General features: G+C 36.5%; 4 protein-coding genes across 6 annotated transcripts; 2 read left to right on the top strand and 2 right to left on the bottom strand.

The window, feature by feature from the left end:
• Positions 1–488: 488 nt before the first annotated feature.
• Positions 489–3,679, bottom strand: LOC106140926 (probable RNA-binding protein 46). The gene is made up of 6 exons (XM_013342581.2): positions 3,506–3,679; positions 2,403–2,521; positions 2,160–2,251; positions 1,537–1,832; positions 1,072–1,247; positions 489–693 (listed from the first exon to the last, which is right to left on the bottom strand). Exons 1-6 carry the CDS (start codon positions 3,677–3,679, stop codon positions 489–491), a joined length of 1,062 nt encoding a protein of 353 aa, XP_013198035.1.
• Positions 3,680–7,026: 3,347 nt separating this feature from the next.
• On the top strand, positions 7,027–12,398 carry LOC106142562 (developmentally-regulated GTP-binding protein 2). The gene is made up of 8 exons (XM_060946953.1): positions 7,027–7,292; positions 7,501–7,661; positions 8,040–8,210; positions 8,534–8,677; positions 8,993–9,100; positions 9,592–9,749; positions 10,158–10,284; positions 11,023–12,398. Exons 1-8 carry the CDS (start codon positions 7,229–7,231, stop codon positions 11,182–11,184), a joined length of 1,095 nt encoding a protein of 364 aa, XP_060802936.1. The 5' UTR covers positions 7,027–7,228; the 3' UTR covers positions 11,185–12,398.
• Positions 12,399–12,985: 587 nt separating this feature from the next.
• Positions 12,986–15,992, bottom strand: LOC106142561 (ER membrane protein complex subunit 3). The gene is made up of 5 exons (XM_013344358.2): positions 15,727–15,992; positions 15,470–15,608; positions 14,964–15,081; positions 13,826–13,987; positions 12,986–13,279 (listed from the first exon to the last, which is right to left on the bottom strand). The coding sequence occupies exons 1-5, from the start codon at positions 15,873–15,875 to the stop codon at positions 13,101–13,103; spliced, it is 747 nt and encodes a 248-aa protein (XP_013199812.1). The 5' UTR covers positions 15,876–15,992; the 3' UTR covers positions 12,986–13,100.
• Positions 15,993–16,323: 331 nt separating this feature from the next.
• LOC106142559 (endonuclease III homolog) lies at positions 16,324–19,743 on the top strand. 3 transcript variants are annotated; one of them, XM_013344354.2, is made up of 5 exons: positions 16,324–16,748; positions 17,466–17,600; positions 17,994–18,164; positions 18,288–18,447; positions 18,689–19,742. In XM_013344354.2, the coding sequence occupies exons 1-5, from the start codon at positions 16,536–16,538 to the stop codon at positions 19,615–19,617; spliced, it is 1,608 nt and encodes a 535-aa protein (XP_013199808.2). In that variant the 5' UTR covers positions 16,324–16,535; the 3' UTR covers positions 19,618–19,742. The 3 variants fall into 3 exon arrangements, with proteins under 3 accessions (XP_013199808.2, XP_013199809.2, XP_060802928.1); XM_013344355.2 differs by lacking the exon at positions 17,466–17,600 and adding an exon at positions 17,309–17,443 and having other exon boundaries at positions 16,327–16,748; positions 18,689–19,741; XM_060946945.1 differs by lacking the exon at positions 17,466–17,600 and adding an exon at positions 17,296–17,443 and having other exon boundaries at positions 16,622–16,748; positions 18,689–19,743.
• The last annotated feature ends 23 nt before the right edge of the window (positions 19,744–19,766 follow it).

Raw genomic sequence — 19,766 nt, 5'->3', positions numbered from 1 at the left:
TGGCCATTAATATTCCCGCTTATTGTCACAGAAGTTGAAAGCTGTGGCACAATTAGATTGACGTGGTCAAACATGACAACAGTAAGCAATTTATATTCATAACCATGAGAATTCACTACCATATTTGCATGTGTGTAAATAAATATGTAACTAAAATTGTATAATTTTAACAGCTTAATTATAAGTTCATTAGTTTCACATTATTATGCGGTTATTGAACTGCTTTTCTTAGGTAATTCATTCCTTTTTCCAGATTAATTATAACCATTACAGATTCATCCTAATTGGAGTATGAAAGCATTAAACCAAAATATTATTAATTGAAAATAAAAATTAACCAGTGCTATATTCATCAAGAATGGTCATCATAGTATTCCGCAAAAAAAAAAGACCCACATTCGGCAAAGACAACGACGTATGTCAAAACAATTCCATTTTTAAAGATAAAAAAAGTAATGTATGCGTAACTGGCCAGTAAGAAAAGCCACTCACTCGTCATTCTTGTTGATGAAGCCCTGCAGCGGGTGGCGAGCCGTCCACGGGTTGAAGTCGGGCGGCGCCGCGCGCGGGGACCCAGGGCTCGGCGGGGCCCACACCGCGCGCTCGCCGGACTCGAGCCCCAGGCCCATGCCGAGCCCTAAGGACGCCATGGACGATACCAGAGACTCCGCGCTCGGGATGCGGTTGGACCACCTAAGTTGGGATAAAAGTTTTTGTGAAAATCCATAGTCGGAACGAAACAAGGGCTTATCATGGCTGTTCTAAGTGATGTTCTCTAAATCCACAAGATGAAATTTTGTTGTTACCTGCTAATAGGGTTATGAATAAAATTACATCCCCAGCTCTTACGCTTCGATGCCAGAGCCTGGTGGCTCATTATTCTCATTCACAGTCCATTCAAACTAGTTGCAAATAATCCGAATTTAAAAAATATATAAATGTACTCGAGAACAGAAACTTAACATGTATGCTATAGAATTAGATATCAACTCTTAGCGGCAGGCGGCTCTGACGCACAGGGTCAGCAAAAAAGACTATCAGCACGAAGCTAAAATATGCAATGACACTGACTCTGCAGCGGCGGCGGCGTTGCGCTGCGCCTCATGTATCATGCGCAGGCGGCGGGCCTGCGACCACGGCTCCAGCGTGTAGGTGGGCGCGGCCGCGGGCACGGGCGGGGAGCTCGCGCAGCCCTCCTCCGGGGCTCGGGTCAGCTCCACGCCGCGCTCCGGGGACCAGCGGCCGATCTAGGGAAGCCAAGGACAAACCCTGCCTGAGTTGAAGATCAAATATAGCCTATGACCAAGCCTTTTCATAAGACCGTGATCAAGTCAGTTTGAAAAGGCATTTTTTAGGAAATTGATAGGTATAATAATGTTCTTTTAAACGAGTATGTATGAAGTACCTATCAAAGCCGACGTGCGTACAAAATTTTAAGTAAATTACTCAACAGGAGAAGTGAAGTATAATACTACTTAGACGACGCCAAAATCAAAAGAAAACACAGTTTACAACATTCGTTTACAAACAACTTACCTCGCGATATTGCTTCAAGAGTTGAGGCGACTGCGGCAGCGACCAGTCGACCGCCGGCCGCGCACCACATCCCCACGCTGCGGCCGCGGCAGCCACCAGCGCTTTCCTTGCCATTGCCGCGCCGCGATGAGACTTGTACTCCACGATAGCAGCACATGAAGCAATGGACCGCCTGATGCGGACCTCCTGCACTTCATCGGTGAGCGCGTACAACAAACGAACGATCTCCGCTGAAGGCGTTGTAGGGGGGATGCGGGATATGAAGATGCGGCAGTTGTTGATCGAAGGGCAAACGCCTGTTTTGTAGAATAATTCTTTCAATTTATTGATTGCTAAATATTGGGAGAAAAGAAAGAAGCAAAAAGGGCGACTGTAAAAAGATTACGTGAGATAATAGGTACAAACATGATTTATGAAAACGCCAGCGACTTTGAGATTTTTTTAACTAGCTGATGATTGCGACTTCGTCGATTTTAGAATGAAACATGACCGATTTTATGTGAGGTGTTCCGGATCTGAATACAAAAGTACTTATATACAAACATAATTTACTAAAAATATCACGCCATAAACTTTTAGTCATTTTATAGGTAAATTAGGTCGCTGGAAATAACTATGCTTACCCAGCTGCCAAGAAGGCCGGATCATGTAGTTGTTAAACATCCTGATGGCGTTGCTCGCTTCGGTATCGGTAGTGTACATCGCGAATGCGTATCTACAACCAATATAGTTTGACGAAAAAAATAGGTAAGACAGGTTAAAGTTTCTTGCCAATGCAAGAATCGGTAAATGCATGTAGCCTTCGAGGTTTATAGCGATGTTTCTATTTCTATTCGTAAATATTCAAGATAATTCTAAAAACTCACCCTCTATTCCACCCAGAGAAGTTGATCATGAGCCGAAACTCGAACAGCTCCCCAGCCTGGCGGAACAGCGGCACGAGGGTGTCTTCAAAGCAGTCGTGAGGAATCCGCCCGATGAATACCTGAGGACACCTTTTATACTGTACCTATCTTATATCTCAGGGCTCCGTTACCATAAGTCAGTCGTGATTATAAATCTCACGGGAACAATAGTTTGCTGACACGAGTTGTTTCGCCATACGCCGAGGTTACTTCAGGAGACGAGACGCGACGTGACATTTTAATAGAGCATAGGACTCAATTTCAGTTTTTCTGAGAAGCAGAAATATGAATCTATCTCTATTACATTACAGAGAAAACGGAATATCTATACCATACCAAAATCTACCTAATGGAACTGATTGTCGATGTCGCTCTATCAAAATGTCTCGTCGTGTCGTCTCGGTGTAAACCGCCCTTGCCGTGACAAAACGGACGGTTATCAATTAATGATGTTTGAATATCTCTTTCCTCGAGAGACCTGACCTAAGGACCTGACCTTTTGCCAAGACGTCCCCAATTTTATCAAGGTTCGATCGCTTTCTTACATTCCCCATTCACACTCTCCTTGTATAGGTACGTAGGAAGTACCTAGTAGTGGCCCGGCTTATTAGAATAGAGCATGTTCGCTTTATCTAACTTTCTGTGGGCAAAGTTCATACCTCTAGCGTAAATAGGTATCTACCTACTAAGTTACGTGGTATAACAGTCATTCTACCCAAATTCACTGCAAATTTGCCTCTTTTTAACAGCGCCATAGTCCTGTGCAGAGGAATATTATAGATTATAATGAATGATAATGAGGCAGAAGAACTCACCATCTTCAAGGAGACTTTTTTAACGCTTGGCGCCAAAACTTTCTAGTTTAATATTCTAGTTACTTATGCTTATTATTCCACTACTTAACTAGATAGATGACTACATAAACCCTTGAATGCAGTCTTTGTTCATAACCTAATGGTAGAGACGGAGCTGGTAGGTATGCCATGAGATATTTCTAAAGCCAAACTTTTGTTCACCTTTGGGGAAAAATATCGAAAACTGCAAATATCTGACTACCAACTTACCTCACAATTTCTCGAAGGCTCCGGCCCACTCCATGCATGTGGAGCTTTTCTATAGATTCTCTGTCCATTTATTTGTGTTAGTGTATATGAAGTATTTTCGGTTAAAGTTAATAATCTAGACGATAATTCATACTGATTCACTTCACTAGATGAAAAATGCTTAACAGGGGGCATTTTAGGCAATAAAAAATATTTTCTTATAATTATATTATTCGCAAATGATTCGGAAAGGTGTAGATCTTCACAGACGACTCCCAAAAAGAGAGAATCAAGTTCGTGGCTTGCGAAATTGAAAAATGAAAATGGCGATTGTAAACAAAATGGCAAATGACCTTGAAAAACAACCAAAAATTCGTGCACTCAAAAAGTACTGTTTAGTTTAAATGTATAAAGAAACGCATAGTAAAACAGAAAAGTTGCATTTTTAATAATATTTGTGATCTTGATAAAACTTTGTATGTAATAAATTACAATAAGTTACCATTATTAAATAAAAAGTCGTAAAAACGGATGCGGATATTCCTTGAATTTGAATTTCATATTTAGATCAAAATAAATTGTTCTGTCTGCTGTCATTAAATTAGGGTTCAGTAGGATTAAAAAAAGGAAAACATAATTATTTTGTTTTGCAAGGAACAAAATCAAAAATTTGGTCTAATCCTTTAGAAGAAAATTATGCTACTTTTATTTTGGGGGAATTCCCATAGGAAGCCCCAGTAAAAAACAAAACTAACAACTATTTAACAAAACTCAAAAAAAGATTTTTTAAAGTAATAGTTTATTTTTTCGGCCCTTTAAATATATTGAAAACTCTTTTATTTTCATATCAAATAAGTTGTAAATGATACGTATCATATTGCAGAATGACTCTTTTCTCAGTAACGTGCATTAGTTTGACGCTAAAAAATATAAACTACTCATTCATGCAACGTTCACCGTGATCTAAGATCCATTGATCCATCCTGGTGGACGACTTGATACTCCTCAGAGAGTAAGCTGGCGAGACAAAAGACAGAAACTTGAATTGAAGGTAGGTCGTGTAAATAACTGCATAATTAATCTATTTTGAATATTTATTTAGTAATTACACAAAGTAAAATATTAAAAATTAAAGCTTTAGTAGATAAATGTGATACAACTCCTCGTCGTGTGATGAGGTTCATATCAAGGCTGTTGCTTAGTTGCATTCTTAAAATGAAAATACGTCGCGTTTTGGGATGCATCCGTTGTATTTGTTCTTTCGTGAAATAATCCAATTTGTCTTGCTTCATTGATTTCATAACAACTGGGGATATCGCGGCTATTGCTTCTAGGGGCAGAGATCCAATGTCTTCTTCTGGGATACCTGAAATTATAGGTTTGTAGATGTTTTTTTTTTATTCGCTATACACCAACATTTCATAGGCTACTTAAATGTTTGTGTATGAAAAATAAAGAAGCCATTTGTATGAATACTGCTGAAAGTAAACAGCATTTCGGCGAAGTCGTACAACCTTGTACTAAGACATAATTTTTCCAAATTCTATGACTAACGCTGAATGTAAAGCTTTTCTATGTCCAATTAAATGACGGTTCTTACAATTGAATAAGTTGTCAAGTCGAACAATTTCATGTGATGACCATTTATATGGCTCTCCGTACGCGTGAGGATGAGTCGCTATATCATAGAGCGTCTGTAAAATAGATGTATTTTAAATTACTTTTAAAAAAATTGTTCGCAACCAAGTAATTTATTGTACTTAGCCACACTTACCTTAGTTTGTTTGTGGTTACACCTACGTAGCCTACTTAAAACCTCAATGGTTATCTCTTTGAATATTGCAGGGCTAATATTTTGCAGATCGAGGGACGGAAAGCCACATATCAAGTAACCAAGTTTGTTTATTATCGTGCTGTTATTGTACCACTGATCTCCATAATACCGCCTGAATGCAGCTACAAGGACACCAAACTGCGACAAAATATATTTTTTCAAATATTTTTGTTGCTAAACTGAAATATATAAAAACCTATTCCAATTAATAAATCCATTAGGTACTTTTCGGTTGTTCAAATTCACATAAGTACTGGCAAAATATGAAAGAACAGTATTATCTCCAAAATTGGCGTAATATAAATCTTCCTCGGGTATTACGTTCAATAGAGTTCCAAAGGCAACATATTCTCGCCCCTGCAGAAATGCCGCAGTTTTGCCATCTAAAATTAAAAAAATAATTGATGTATTTTTACAGATACTCACAAGATTGTTACATCACTTTGAAAGTTTATTACCTGTTATCATATCCCACGCTAATAATGCTCTAGCAACTGGCACTAAATGTCTTTTAGTGTACATCAATATATGGAGGACACTTTCTGAATCCAATCTCATAAAAGAAGTTGAGGGACCAAAGAAAATCATATTCATAGACTGTTGTTGATTACTTCGAGCATCAAATTCGTCATAAAAGTCTTCGTAAAAATTAATGTTTTCTAAAAAAAGAATATCACGGGTATATCAATTATACTTAATACATTAACTTTATTTCATTTCTAAAGCAATTTCTACAGTTGTTGATGTTTTATGGAAATATTATATGTTACCGCTTGCCTTTTCCGCCCAGAGCTAGCATAGCATTCTTATCATCGTCGTAATCTAGGGCCATTTCTTCAATCGATTTTGTAGCACTTTCATGTTCAGCAAAGAATAATCTAAGTATAATTAATAAGTATAAATATAACTTTTAAAATATAGTCTGCATCTAACTAATAGTACAAAGAGAAATTTATACAAATTTTAAATAAGACATGATCTACATTGAGATTTTTATTGTGGTGCATATAAAAATTTCATCACCTGGCAGAAACAGAAAACAAATTTAAATAAATAAGCAGCAAAGCTTCCATTTTACATACGTAGATAATACGATACTTAATCTGAAATATATGCTCATCAATGACTTGTATGTATTTCAAATTTAACAATGGTAAGATTTCTAGTTGGTTACTTCTTGTATACTCATGTATATCTGGATAGGAAGTTAACAATTTTTCATTTCCATTTTATCATTCTCAATTAACTATTTATAAGCCAGAAATTAAATACTTTTGATCGAGGCATCGTTATTTGGAATTATTATGAATAAATAACTTCATTTAAGTATTTTTGGGAAAATATTTTTTTACCTATTTAATTTATTTAACCTTAGATTTTATTGCTTACATAAGAAGAGATCTAGTTTACATATTAATCTATGTGCATTTCAAATTGTAATAAATAAAGGTTCGTGTGGAGAAGATAACGAACCCTAGATAACCCCATACACTAGAAACAAAAAATGTGACGGGGTACATTTTGTTCCTGTTCTTTTATTTTCGTTCGTTTCTCAGTGTGAACGAAATAATTATTATTACAATAACAATTTGTAATAATTTGGCAGTTCTAACCGGAAAATCTCTTTTTGTTGGTAGATCAAACTGACTAAAATAAATCTGTCAATGTCACGCTTATATAAAAATGCCAACCAACGTTGTGTGTTGACTTGACATTTGTGATCAAACGTGTTAACCTAACTTCTTGTTTTGCCTAAATAAAAAATAAGTAAGTGTAAAGTAACTCCACAAATTCAATGTTTTATAAATCAAGACGAAATGTTTAGTGTTTTTATGTACTAATAGGTAGTAATACATTTATATTTTAGAAGTACTTGTTGCTTTTGGTGATAAGTGAAGTGGTAGAGAAATATGGGAATCTTGGAAAAGATATCTGAAATCGAAAAAGAAATAGCTAGGACTCAAAAGAATAAAGGTAAGAAACAAAATTCTTTTAACTATTATAAAGTATAGCTATTCAGTTTAACTACTTAATTGCTAAGTTAATATCTTTGCGCCTCAACTATTTTGATATAAATATTTAAGTACCTGCATACTTAGCCGGTTTTTGTTTGTTTTACAAACGGAATATTCATAAAACCTTTATCAATAATGACCGTAACATAATATTATTTTTTTCACAGCAACTGAGTACCACTTGGGGCTGCTTAAAGCAAAATTAGCCAAATATCGCTCGCAGTTATTGGAACCGTCTAAAAAGGGGGGTGATAAAGGAGAAGGGTTTGATGTCCTCAAGTCTGGTGATGCGAGAGTTGCATTAATTGGTTTTCCTTCTGTTGGTAAGGTGAGGTTACAAATTGTCCTATAACCAGTTCTCAATGTACCTATATGAAAAAAGGACTAATTTTTCTAATAACATCAAGATAAGAATATTGCACAATATATTGTCTTAAATTTTATTTTATTACTGAAATTGTGTATTAAACTCAACTTTGATGATGTAATTGAGATTCACATAGTAACAGCTTGTTGGCCAGTTTATGTATACACAAACAACTTTCAGCTGATGTATATAATAAACTTGTACCTACTACTATGTATTGTCAATTAAATTTAAGTAATAAAACTACTGGATAAAATATACTTTTCATTTAGAGATGACATTTTGAACTGAACTTTTTAACAATATGCCTTAAGTCCAATCTCATTATTTCAAATCCAGTCAACATTGCTGTCTACACTGACGCACACACACTCTGAGGCAGCCAACTATGAGTTCACTACGTTGACATGCATCCCCGGTGTGATAGAGTACAAGGGAGCCAACATTCAGCTGTTGGATCTGCCTGGAATCATTGAAGGTGCTGCCCAGGGCAAGGGCAGAGGGAGACAGGTAAGCTGGTCGTTTAATATCGTCCCTTTATCAAATACTGAATTGCACATGCCGTTTTGTGGGAAAGAAAAACAAACTGTTTTAAGGATTGTATTAAAAAATGTTACTCTGCTGTTTCAATGAAATGCAGAAATGATATAAAGTAACATACACATTTATATAAGACATAAGACACTTTACTCACCTTTTTTAAGGAAATGCATTAATGAAATATAATTACTATAAAAGGTGTTCCAAACACAATATAGGATGAATCTGAGAAAACTTAATAAGTATAGATAGTGAATTTAATGAAAATAAAAAATTTACGTATGTCTTCCCAGGTTATAGCCGTGGCCCGGACAGCAGATCTCGTTCTAATGATGTTGGACGCCACCAAGCCGTACGTGCATCGCCAACTGTTGGAGAAGGAGCTGGAAAGTGTTGGGATTCGGCTCAACAAGAACAAGCCTAACATATATTTTAAGGTTAGTTGGCTATGCCAATTATCACAGAATCTCAAATATATATATATATAATAGCAAAATGCTAATCACTACATATTATAAAGTCCCTCTTGTTTCTCTGTCTGTATGTTTGCGCTAATCCCAGAAAGTAGTGGACGGATTTTGTTTCTCTTTGAAATGTTGGAAAGTGGGTTTCTGTTTTTGTCTATAAACGGATACAGCACGGATAGCCGTGCGGAGCCGGGGCGGGTCGCTGAATAATAGTAATAATTCTAAATCGTGTCAAGAATTCAATTGCCAAAGAACACTAAAAAAACGGAATTTCTTCATACCCAGGTGAAGAAAGGCGGTGGACTCTCGTTCAACTCGACGTGCCAGCTCACCAAGGTCGACGAGAAGATGGTGCAAATGATACTACACGAGTATAAAATATTCAATGCCGAGGTATGTTCTTTGGCTCTCCAGCCTGGTGCCTTGGTTTGATTGTGCTAGCTGTTCTAAAGAACTTTTGGTGGCTGCTTTTGCAATTATCTGATCACATTCCAGTGAACAAGTTTTATCATTTAATGAAATTAACCAGAACTGACAGATCCAATTATGAGCAAACTGAAGACGTACTCCATGTTTTGCTGGAATGTGGCCAGTGTAAAGATGTAGAAAAACAAACTTCTACACAGTATTCCTCTGGCCAATAGCGGACTTAAATTTACGTTGTGTGAGCCATTGTCACAAGGCAACATCAATTTGTTTGTTCTGAAGAGCCGTGAACACAGAGCGGAACTCTTTGTGAGATGACAGCTTTTCACTGTGAAGTTCCCTTTGAGGCTGGCATAGTTACACCAAGTGATTAAAACCTCATTGAAAATATGATATAAAAAAAATATCAGTAATTTATCTTGTTATATTCATTATAATGTTTAAATGTTAATTCGCAGGTGCTATTCCGTGAAGACTGCACAGCGGACGAGCTGATAGACGTGATCCTGGCCAACAGGGTGTACTTGCCGTGCATATACGTGTACAACAAGATCGATCAGATCTCCATACAGGAGGTGGACCGGATAGCCAGGGAGCCCAACTCAGTGGTCGTCAGGTAACACGGGTTCCTTCAGACTTCAGGTTCAGACCACCTCCATAACAAGGCACGCGCTACGCCGTTTTTACCGCGGTTCTGTTGAACTTCATAATAAAAAGCGAAACAGCTTTAGTTTTTCGCGCGACAAAAACGCCCGTGCCATACTACGGAGGTGGTCTGAAATCTTACCAACTAAACCATTAAAAACTGCCTACCGACTGCGCCATTGAAAACATCATTCCGACTGCGCCATGTGAAATTAACTTAAATTTAATAGAATAATGGTTGATACAATTTTTGTGGTACCCAACTCTTTTAAACTGCTACTGCTGCACCATATCACTTTCATTCTTCAGATCTTGGGGTCTGTAACCTGTATTCGCCATCCTAACTTTTCTCGTTTTTATATATAAATATCGTTTCCAGTTGTAACATGAAGCTGAACCTGGACTACCTCCTGGAGACACTGTGGGAGTACCTGTCTCTGATCCGCGTGTACACCAAGAAGCCGGGCCAGCCGCCGGACTTCGACGATGGACTTATACTTAGGAGGGTGAGTCTCCATCAAAAGGTGTTAATAGGAATTGTCCTTATAAGATGATAGAGTTGAATGGAGTGGTTAAACTTAAGGACGGAATAATATTTAGAAGAGTTGAGTGGAGTGGTTTAACTTGAGGATGGAGTAATATTTAGAAGATAAGCGAGTCATCATTATTTATTAAGCACGAGTAAAGTTTCTAGATTGAACGTCGCAAAGGGAAGATATTCACCACCAGACCAGGTATCCAGTACTCCACCAGATGATGTGTGGTTGACTACACCAGATACTAATACTATTAATACATGGAACTATATTTCTCTACAGCCATTAAATTTTCTCCATACAAGGAATCTCAAAAATAAATATCAGTCCGTTTCTCTGTATTGGCGTAAACGAAAAAAAAAAATTTATAGGTTACTAGCGACCACGGCTTCGCACGGGTGCAAAATTCGGAAAAAAATATACATAAAAACCTTCCTCTCGAATCACTCTACCTGTTACAAAAAACCGCATCAAAATCCGTTGCGTAATTTTAAAGATTTAGGCATACAGACAAACAGACTAAAATAGCGACTTTGTTTTATACTATGTAGTGATAGAAGTACTTTTGTTAACTCTTGCGAGAAATATACATACTAGTTGATTGATGAATCAGTCTCCTTCCGTTAATAACCAAAACTACACCTAACGAATGAATTAAAAACTAAAGCGTTTCGATTACCACTTTTTCATTCCAACATTAATTTTCAGGGCGTGACGATCGAGCACGTTTGTCACGCGATCCACCGTTCATTGGCGGCTCAACTGAAATATGCCCTGGTTTGGGGCACGAGCACCAAGTACAGCCCTCAGCGGGTGGGACTCGGTCACACCGTACAAGACGAGGACGTGGTGCAGCTCATCAAGAAATAACCAACGGTATTATGCTTAATGCGAGGTGATAGGTATCTTTTATGCAACTTTGATTATGGCAACACCAATAGAGAGGCGTCGGAATCAATACGATTGTTGTTATTATTTATTACCTACTGTTTTCACCTACCACTGCAATATGTACAGTCGGGTACGTAAACCTTGGCCATATAACGCTATAGGGGGGTATATGCCTTCAAATATACAGTCACCTGCGAGTAAACTTGATTCACTATTGGTTTTGGTTTGTATTTAAAGGGGGTAATGTTTTTTTGCATGCGGCTGTACGTCGCTATATCCATTGTCCGATTTACGCCCAGTTACGATATTCTATGAGCTGAACGAGGCCTTTCAGTTGTTTTAAAGACTGTTGGCTCTGTTTAGGTAATAAGGGTGAAGACGTCTAGCGATGAAGGGTGTATTTATACGTGGCGCTAAGTGCCGTCTTGTCTTCATGTTTAAATAATGATACAGTTTAAAGTTTTATATCATTTTGGTGGTTTATTTCATGGTTTAGTGTAGCAGGAAATGGTCACTACCTACATAGTGTACAAATCATAATTAAGCCTTAGTAAATCATGCTAGTGAATATATTAAATTGTTATAAATTTAAATTATCGAAAATATTCGTTAGATTAAATTTTCAATGACAATACCTATGCCCTGTGAAATAACAAAATTGGCCTTGGCAGGCACTTTTACACATTTCATTTAATGAAATTAAAGTTTCTTAATTTGATCCATTTAACTTGTATTAACATGTAATATTTATTTATTCGTTTATTTTCAATTAAATAGTGTATGCGCAACATAATTTTATTGTGTTAAAACATAATTTTTATACAATATCCAGAAAATAAGATTAACCAAAATGGCGCTTGCGCAGGTTGAAGATCGTATAGAAGCCGCCAAAAACTTAAATTATACAGAGATACAATTTTAAGAAAGATTCATGACGTATTTTAACATCAGAGGTATTTTTTTGAAAATAATGTTTTCTTTGTCGGTTTAATTACCAAAATAAGTTAATCGTGCAGATTTTAGATGTATAACCACTAACCCAGTGCCTAATCGTAACGCTGATATGATACAAAGTTGTGGCCCTTAACCTACGCCAGCAATAAGCATTTGTAAGCCCTTTGTTACTGCGTTTGTATGATAAGTCATTGTATATACTCAATAAATTTGCATTAAATAAACGTTTTGAATGCGAATGCTGTTTTATTTATTCAAAAAGGTTTAATTATTTCATGGAAGACTATCACTTCCATGAATGGTAAGAAGTACTGATTTAAATATTATTCATGCAAAATATAAGCAACAGATAAGACTTACTGCAATGTGGTGTTCTTAGTCAAACCTCTGAACTAAACTGAGATATTATAGGTAAAGAACAATAGATTTAGAATTTTTCTCTTATGAGAGAGTCCTTCCACCAAATGAATTTGTCAAATTGCTAAATAGACGAAACACTATTTTGGGAACAGAGCCAATCAATTTGACATTTAGGCGAAACGCGACTTAAGTCTACGTAAGTACGCCGATTTGAAAGGGCTGAACCGAAAGAGTGCGCTGCTCTCGCTTACTCTAACACCGCACCCATTCTTGATTCTCTATTAGCTCTGTTCAGTCCCATACCGTTACCTTAACGTTCTTATCACACACCTGTTTTTAGAAGCCTGACTACCCTTTCTATCCATAAATTTTGAGATCTAAAGGATAAACCTAACATTCGTTAGCAGAACGCATCACGCGCATTGAGATGTATGGGACCCTTCACCACTTGATTAAAAAAAACACATTAAGTTACATTATATGTATATTTATCTTAACACATAAATTAACATCCATCCACACTTACACAACAAATTCAACTACCTATTTGTTCACCATAACCCGAAAACTCAACTCAATAGTTAAGATTTCGCTTCGGCAGCGCTTGCAAGTAAATCAGCCTCGGCCGTGGCAACGGCCCACTTGTGTTCAGTGATCTCCAGGGCTTCCCACTCAGCCTTGAACGCAGCCTTTGGGTCTTGGGGCATGGCCATTGCGGCCCCAGACATTTGCTCTTGCATTATCTTAGACTGGTCAGCGGCTGTAGGCAAAAATTAAATTAGCAATGTGGGCGGATATAAATTCTTGTACTCTAGTTTTGCAAATAATTACCTATTATATACGGATAAAATTGACATATTAAGTTAGCCCCAAAACAAGTTCGAGACTTGTGTTATGTTATATCACTACATAGTATAAAACAAAGTCGCTATTTTAGTCTGTTTGTCCGTATGCTTAAATCTTTAAAATTACGCAACGGATTTTGATGCGGTTTTTTGTAACAGGTAGAGTGATTCAAGAGGAAGGTTTTTATGTATAATTTTTTCCGAATTTTGCACCCGTGCGAAGCCGGGGCGGGTCGCTAGTTAGGTATAATTGCGAAAGTCATTTTGATTTATTGTATTTAATTTTGCGTACATATAATTATCCGGAGAAGGGCATAAGGTACTTTTTATCCCAACAAGAACTAAAGTTCCCATGGAATTTACGAAAAACCTGTATTTTTATCTACATCTGCAAATGCTAATTCACGCAGGACAAGTTGCGGGTAATAGATAAATAAAGAAGGCTGCTGGAGTGTTCTTACCATTATTCTCCCCGAGCACAAGGGTGTAGATGGTGCGCAATCCAAACACATTGAGGAAATACCACGACGCTGATGACACCCAGGACGCGTCCAGGTACGCCAGTTCCACGCCCCGCTGCAACATGGGCTTGAAGCGGAGAGTCAGTGGGAATGGCACTTTGGCTGAAAAATCATTACAGTCGTAAAGATGGCGACTATGAGTAGGTCAGAAATGAAATAGTAAAAAAAAATTAAAAATGAGAAAAAAATTATTTGGAAAGAGAACAATTAAATTATAAATGATAATAATGACATCTGTAGAAGTTATTAAACTGTGTGAAACATGTCAACGCCCACCGGCGACATCACTAATAAGTGATACGTATTGATGATGGCAAGGTATAGATGGATGGGACATGCTCTCCAAAGAATTTTAAAATTATTGACAAATATTTTTTTGTGACATGAATTGTAAAACGACATTGGAGGAACAGCACTGACAGAAATAACCAGGGTGGACTAGACACAATTGCTTTAAAGAAGACATTATCAAGACAGACAAAATTTGCATGCATACAACTATCATAGTTGTATGAATGCAAATTTTGTCTGTCTACCCCTAAGGGAGAACCCTTACGGGGTAGACAGACCCAACAGTTGTGTAATGACTGAAAGGCTATATTTTCCTGTTTGGTCTCCTTCCACCCAAAGGTTGACTTGATGTTAAATTATTATGGTGCAATAAAGTGTTTTATCTATCACTAGCTGTGCCTGCGACTTCGTACGCATGGAATAGTTATTTTGGGCATCATTGAAGCCCTCAAGGATGAATAATTCCCCATTTTCCATTATTTCTTCCCTCCTAATAGTTGCAGCGTGATGTTATATAGCCTTAACCCTTCCTCGATAAATGGTCTATTCAACACATAAACAATTTTTCAATTGGAACTAGTAGTTCCTGAGATTAGTGCATTCAAACAAACAAACAAATTCTTCAGTTTTAAAATATTAGTATTCAGCTGCATGGCTTCACGATGGAATTAAAATTCAAATAGTGACAGGTTGCTAACTCGCAAGTTCATTAGTGTTTCCCTTGATTGGCACAATGTTTTTTTTTTATTGCTACAAGACAAGCAAGCATGGAAGCTACAAAACTTACTCGTGAGAAATCCACTGAACATCCAGTTGATCCAGCCTCCGATAACAATCATTGGCAGCACATTTGTCACATTGCCTTTCAACATGTCCGTCATCATTGCGGGGTCAGTCATGGGGTTCTGTAAAAACAATGGTACTTACTTACATATAATCAGGTATGTATCTCTTGCGCATAGACAGAGCCAACAATCTTGAAAATACTTAAAGACCATGTTCAGCTGTGTGACCAAGTGATGAAATTGAAATTCAAATATATACATATAGTAACAGGTTTCTAGCTCATCATCTACAAGAAGTTTATTAGCCATTCCTTTAGCCGCCTTTTACAACATTCATAGGAACAAATGAAGTGGTCCCAACCTAAAGTGCCAGATTCCACATGGCAAAACACCTGCTTTATAAAATTTATAATGGATGTAACACAAAACCTGCCCTGAGGTTAGATAATACTACTACATGACACATGACTACATGTGTACTAAAGTGAAAAATCATCAGAAAACTCGCCTGAGAGGCAGCAGCCCGCTTCTGCACTTTGAAATATCCAGTCTCTTCATTGTTGAACCAGTGGCGCCGCATCGCGAAAGACTGTCGGGGTAGGTATTTCCCATTCTCTCGTAATAAACGAGCTCTTATCATCACTTGACTGAAAAAGAAAATATGTATATGTGGTCGGTTGTAAGATAAAATTTCTCATAAGAGCCCTATTATCCTGTTGGATAATATTTACTATATATCACTGTGATTTACTGTATAACACTAACCTGTCCTGCATCTGCAGTAACTCAACTTTCTTTTGGGAGGACAAAATGAGCGACACATAGTGTCTCACGATTCCAACCAAGAAGGTGATGATAACAATGGGTAAAAACACCCATAAGCGAATGTTTGGATCTAAAAGCAACTCAGCCATTATTTTTGGCTATCGTATTGGTTTATTTAATTTAAATTTAATCTAGTTGGTACTGTCTTATCCCAAATTTTAATTTATACAAAATTGGATAAATTGGATATTTCCTTAGGCTACTTCATATCACACCACAATGTCATTTTTAATTATTTTGACGATTTGACGGCAAAATTGTATAGTAAATTTATTTTTGCTAAACTAGTTAGGCGAAGCACATTGACATTGCCAGCTCGCCAAAGTTAAGATTCCTAAGTCTTTATTTACTTCTACTTATTTGAGTTCTGTCTTTTATTGCGTTACTACTTTATTTTTAACTTAGATGAAGTTCCATCATAGTCATTTCATCCTAACTATTGACGTAACACAGGACCACAAACCTATTACAACCCCTTATTTGCAAACGTTGACAAGGCTATATTTACTTTGTCAATTTCTTTGCTTAAGAAAATGTCACATCAAAGTCATTTCGGTCAACTAACGCTATGTCAGCATATGAAATGATGGATGGGAAACAAGCGTAATAGGAATAGAGTTCGAAAAAAGCTCAGAAGTTTCAAAACTGTTAGAAATTCATAATATTTTACCGTCGTAATAAAAAGATAATTATCAAATATTTTGAAACCCTTGTTAAGAATTTACTTTAGACTCAGAACTATTTTTATAATGCCTCGCGGTAAAACAAAATCTTTGGCTGTTACGACGACAGAAACCAATAAAGCTGTAAGTTCCGCGAAGGAACAAGAGATAGCCAGGAGAACAAAAGAACACGATCCGCTGGATAATAATGGCTTCAGTCTCCCAGACCTGAGCAAGTTCAAATTTGAAAAGAAACCACACATTAAGATAGAATTTGAAAAAGCATCACCTGAAAAACAAGTGAGATATACCTTTAATATTATAGTATATTATATGAATAGACCTTTAATATTTTATGAAATATTGGGCAGTGCTGAGATTCTGCAATTTATTCCTTGATCATAATTTGGTCTTATTTTTAAGTGAGGGTTCTACTAGGAATACAAACTCTGATCTGACTGGAGGTCTATGTGGAATATACTGGGAAGGTTTTTAAACACAAGCGAAATAAACTTTCAGAATAACTTTCTTAATATGCAAAGTGTTTGTCAGCCACTTGCTTAATTGTTTGGGATGACAAAAATATTTTCTTCTATAAAAAGAAGATTTGCCTACTTCACAATTTTTAGATAATTTGATCAAATTTTTCTAGTCTAGATTTGCTTTGGTTCTATATTAAATAGTAATTTGTATAAAAAGTAATTACAATATTTAATGCACCATTATTTATAACTTCTTAGTAAAATTATAATAATTCAATTCTGGTACATAATATTATAGTCCTCTTCCTTCTCTTGCTTCATAAAGTCAAGCTATTCAACTCATTATAAATTTCTTGAAATCTAAGACCTTTAATCTAGGAACCACAAGGATCCTGGCAGCCCGCAAACTGGAAAGACTTTCTGATCAATCTAAGAATAATGAGAGCCAATCACGATGCCCCTGTTGACTCTATGGGGTGTAAGAGTTCCATAGACAAAAAGGCGACACCGGAGGTAATTTTTTTTTTTATTCAAGGGTCCTAAAGGGTTATGGGAGCCAGCAAATTGGGAAGAGTTCATGGTGAACCTGAGAATTATGAGGTCTAATAAAGATGCACCTGTTGACTCCATGGGCTGCCACATGAACATGGATGCCACTGCGGCACCAGAGGTATCTTTGGATTAACGCCTATTTATAAGTAAACCCAGTTTGTATATGCTTTCTTGTTGATTTCATCATCAAAATTAGATGGCTAATAAGTGCAGGTAAAATTAGCCCTCTGACAACATAAAAATCCATGTCAGGATAACCTGGACCAGAAAAACCTTTGATAGACTTAGGTGGAAATATATAGAAGAATTGGTTGAATAGTACGCTGAAGAAAAGAGATACGGAATAAGTTGTATTCATAGCTGAATCTTTATATTTGTATTTATTTATGTTATTATAACACAACATATCAAACAATTTTCTATAATTGACAGTACTTTTTTAGCTTATTATATAGAGTTAAAAATAAGAAAGTTATGAATGTACTAATATTGATTCAATTTATTGCTACAGGTCTATAGATATCAAAGTCTGATTTCATTGATGCTCTCCAGCCAGACGAAAGACCAGGTCACATTCGCAGCTATGGAGCGGCTGAGGGCTAGAGGTCTAACCATAGACAACATTCTGAAAATGAGTGATGAAGAGCTTGGCCAGTTGATTTACCCTGTGGGATTTTGGAAGGTATGTAATCTTCACACTTGAGACATGCAACCTGATCAAATATCAGAATCATGAGAGGCAGCTTTAACCAGATACCACTTAAAAATTGCCTACTTTTTATCCAGAACTTATTCATGTTCCCAGACTAAAGTGAAGTACATAAAGAAGACAACACAAACATTGAAGGAGCAGTACAACGGAGACATACCAGACTCCGTGGAGAAGCTGTGCAAACTCACCGGTGTGGGCCCCAAAATGGCTCATATCTGCATGCAGGTTGCTTGGAATAAAGTTACTGGCATAGGTCAGTTGTAGTCAGTTTAGAAATTCATTCAACACTCGTTTCCAAGCATTTCTAAGTATTGCTGTGTTTCTAAGTATTGCTGTGGTTACTGTCAAGAAAACCCACCTGTGAAAAATTTCTGATAATGGAAGTACTACGGCTAGCTTTCGCTATTATATCACTAGTAATTTTTGCACTAACCAACACAATCAGTTAGTGTCTGTTAAGAATTGCATTAGAGATATTGTTTTTTTAATTCCAGGTGTTGACACTCATGTCCACAGGATCAGCAATAGGATTGGATGGGTGAAAAAACCTACAGCAACGCCAGAAGATACAAGGAAAGCCTTAGAATCCTGGTTACCAGTAGACCTTTGGAGTGAAGTCAACCATCTTATGGTTGGCTTTGGACAAACCATATGCACACCAATAAGTCCTTTTTGCAATGAATGTCTTAACAGAGACATTTGCCCTTCAAGCGGTAAGGGTAGGAAATCACCAAGTAAAAGAACTCCTATCAAACTCGAAATTAAGGAAGAAGTTAATTCGGAAGATGAATTTGTTGAAAATTCAATTCATAAAGTCCCAATAAAAAAGACTACACCCAAAAAGGAATCTACTCAAGTTGATACAAAATTAAAGGAACATACAAAAGAAAAGAATGATAAATCTCCTAAGCCAAAGATATCAAAGAAAGATTTGCACAAAAATAATGATGTAAAAATGCAAAATATCAAAGTACCAACTAAAAGTTTGCAGCAAGGTAAAAAATCTCCTAAACAGAAGACACCCAAAGAAGATAAACTTGAAGGTAGACGTAGTGAAATGCAAAAAGAAAATGCGATTAAAATAGGCAAGTCTCCCACACAAAAACCGTCTAAAAAAGAAATGGTTAAACAAGATAATTTTGAAGTAGAGACAGTTGAAACAGAAGAACAAAATGTCATAAAGGATGGAACGTCAATAATTTCTAAAAAACAAAATGAAAGTGAAAGTGTTGTACAAACAGTAAACATTGAAAACAAAAAGAAAAAAAATGTCCTGGATGGTAGTAAAGATTCAGCATTAGAGGTAAACAATGTGAAGAAATCACCATTAAAACGAAAATCACCACGAAGCAAAGCTACCATAGATGAACCTAATAAAGTTGATAAAACAAAAGAATCAAAGAGAAAAAAAGTTTTAGTTTAGAAATATGAAATTATAAGATTTTGTATTAATTTCTTGGTGTTAAGTTTAATTTTTGTTGTTATTGTTAGGTACTTTTATTATTTTTCATTTGATGATAATCATGTCTACCTCATATGATTTTGTTAATAAATGTAATTTCAATAGATTTT

Source organism: Amyelois transitella, chromosome 12, assembly GCF_032362555.1.
Source record: "Amyelois transitella isolate CPQ chromosome 12, ilAmyTran1.1, whole genome shotgun sequence".
NCBI classification, from domain to species: domain Eukaryota; kingdom Metazoa; phylum Arthropoda; class Insecta; order Lepidoptera; family Pyralidae; genus Amyelois; species Amyelois transitella.
The sequence above is the reverse complement of the archived record's forward strand: the minus strand, read 5'-3'. Positions and strand labels throughout refer to the sequence as shown.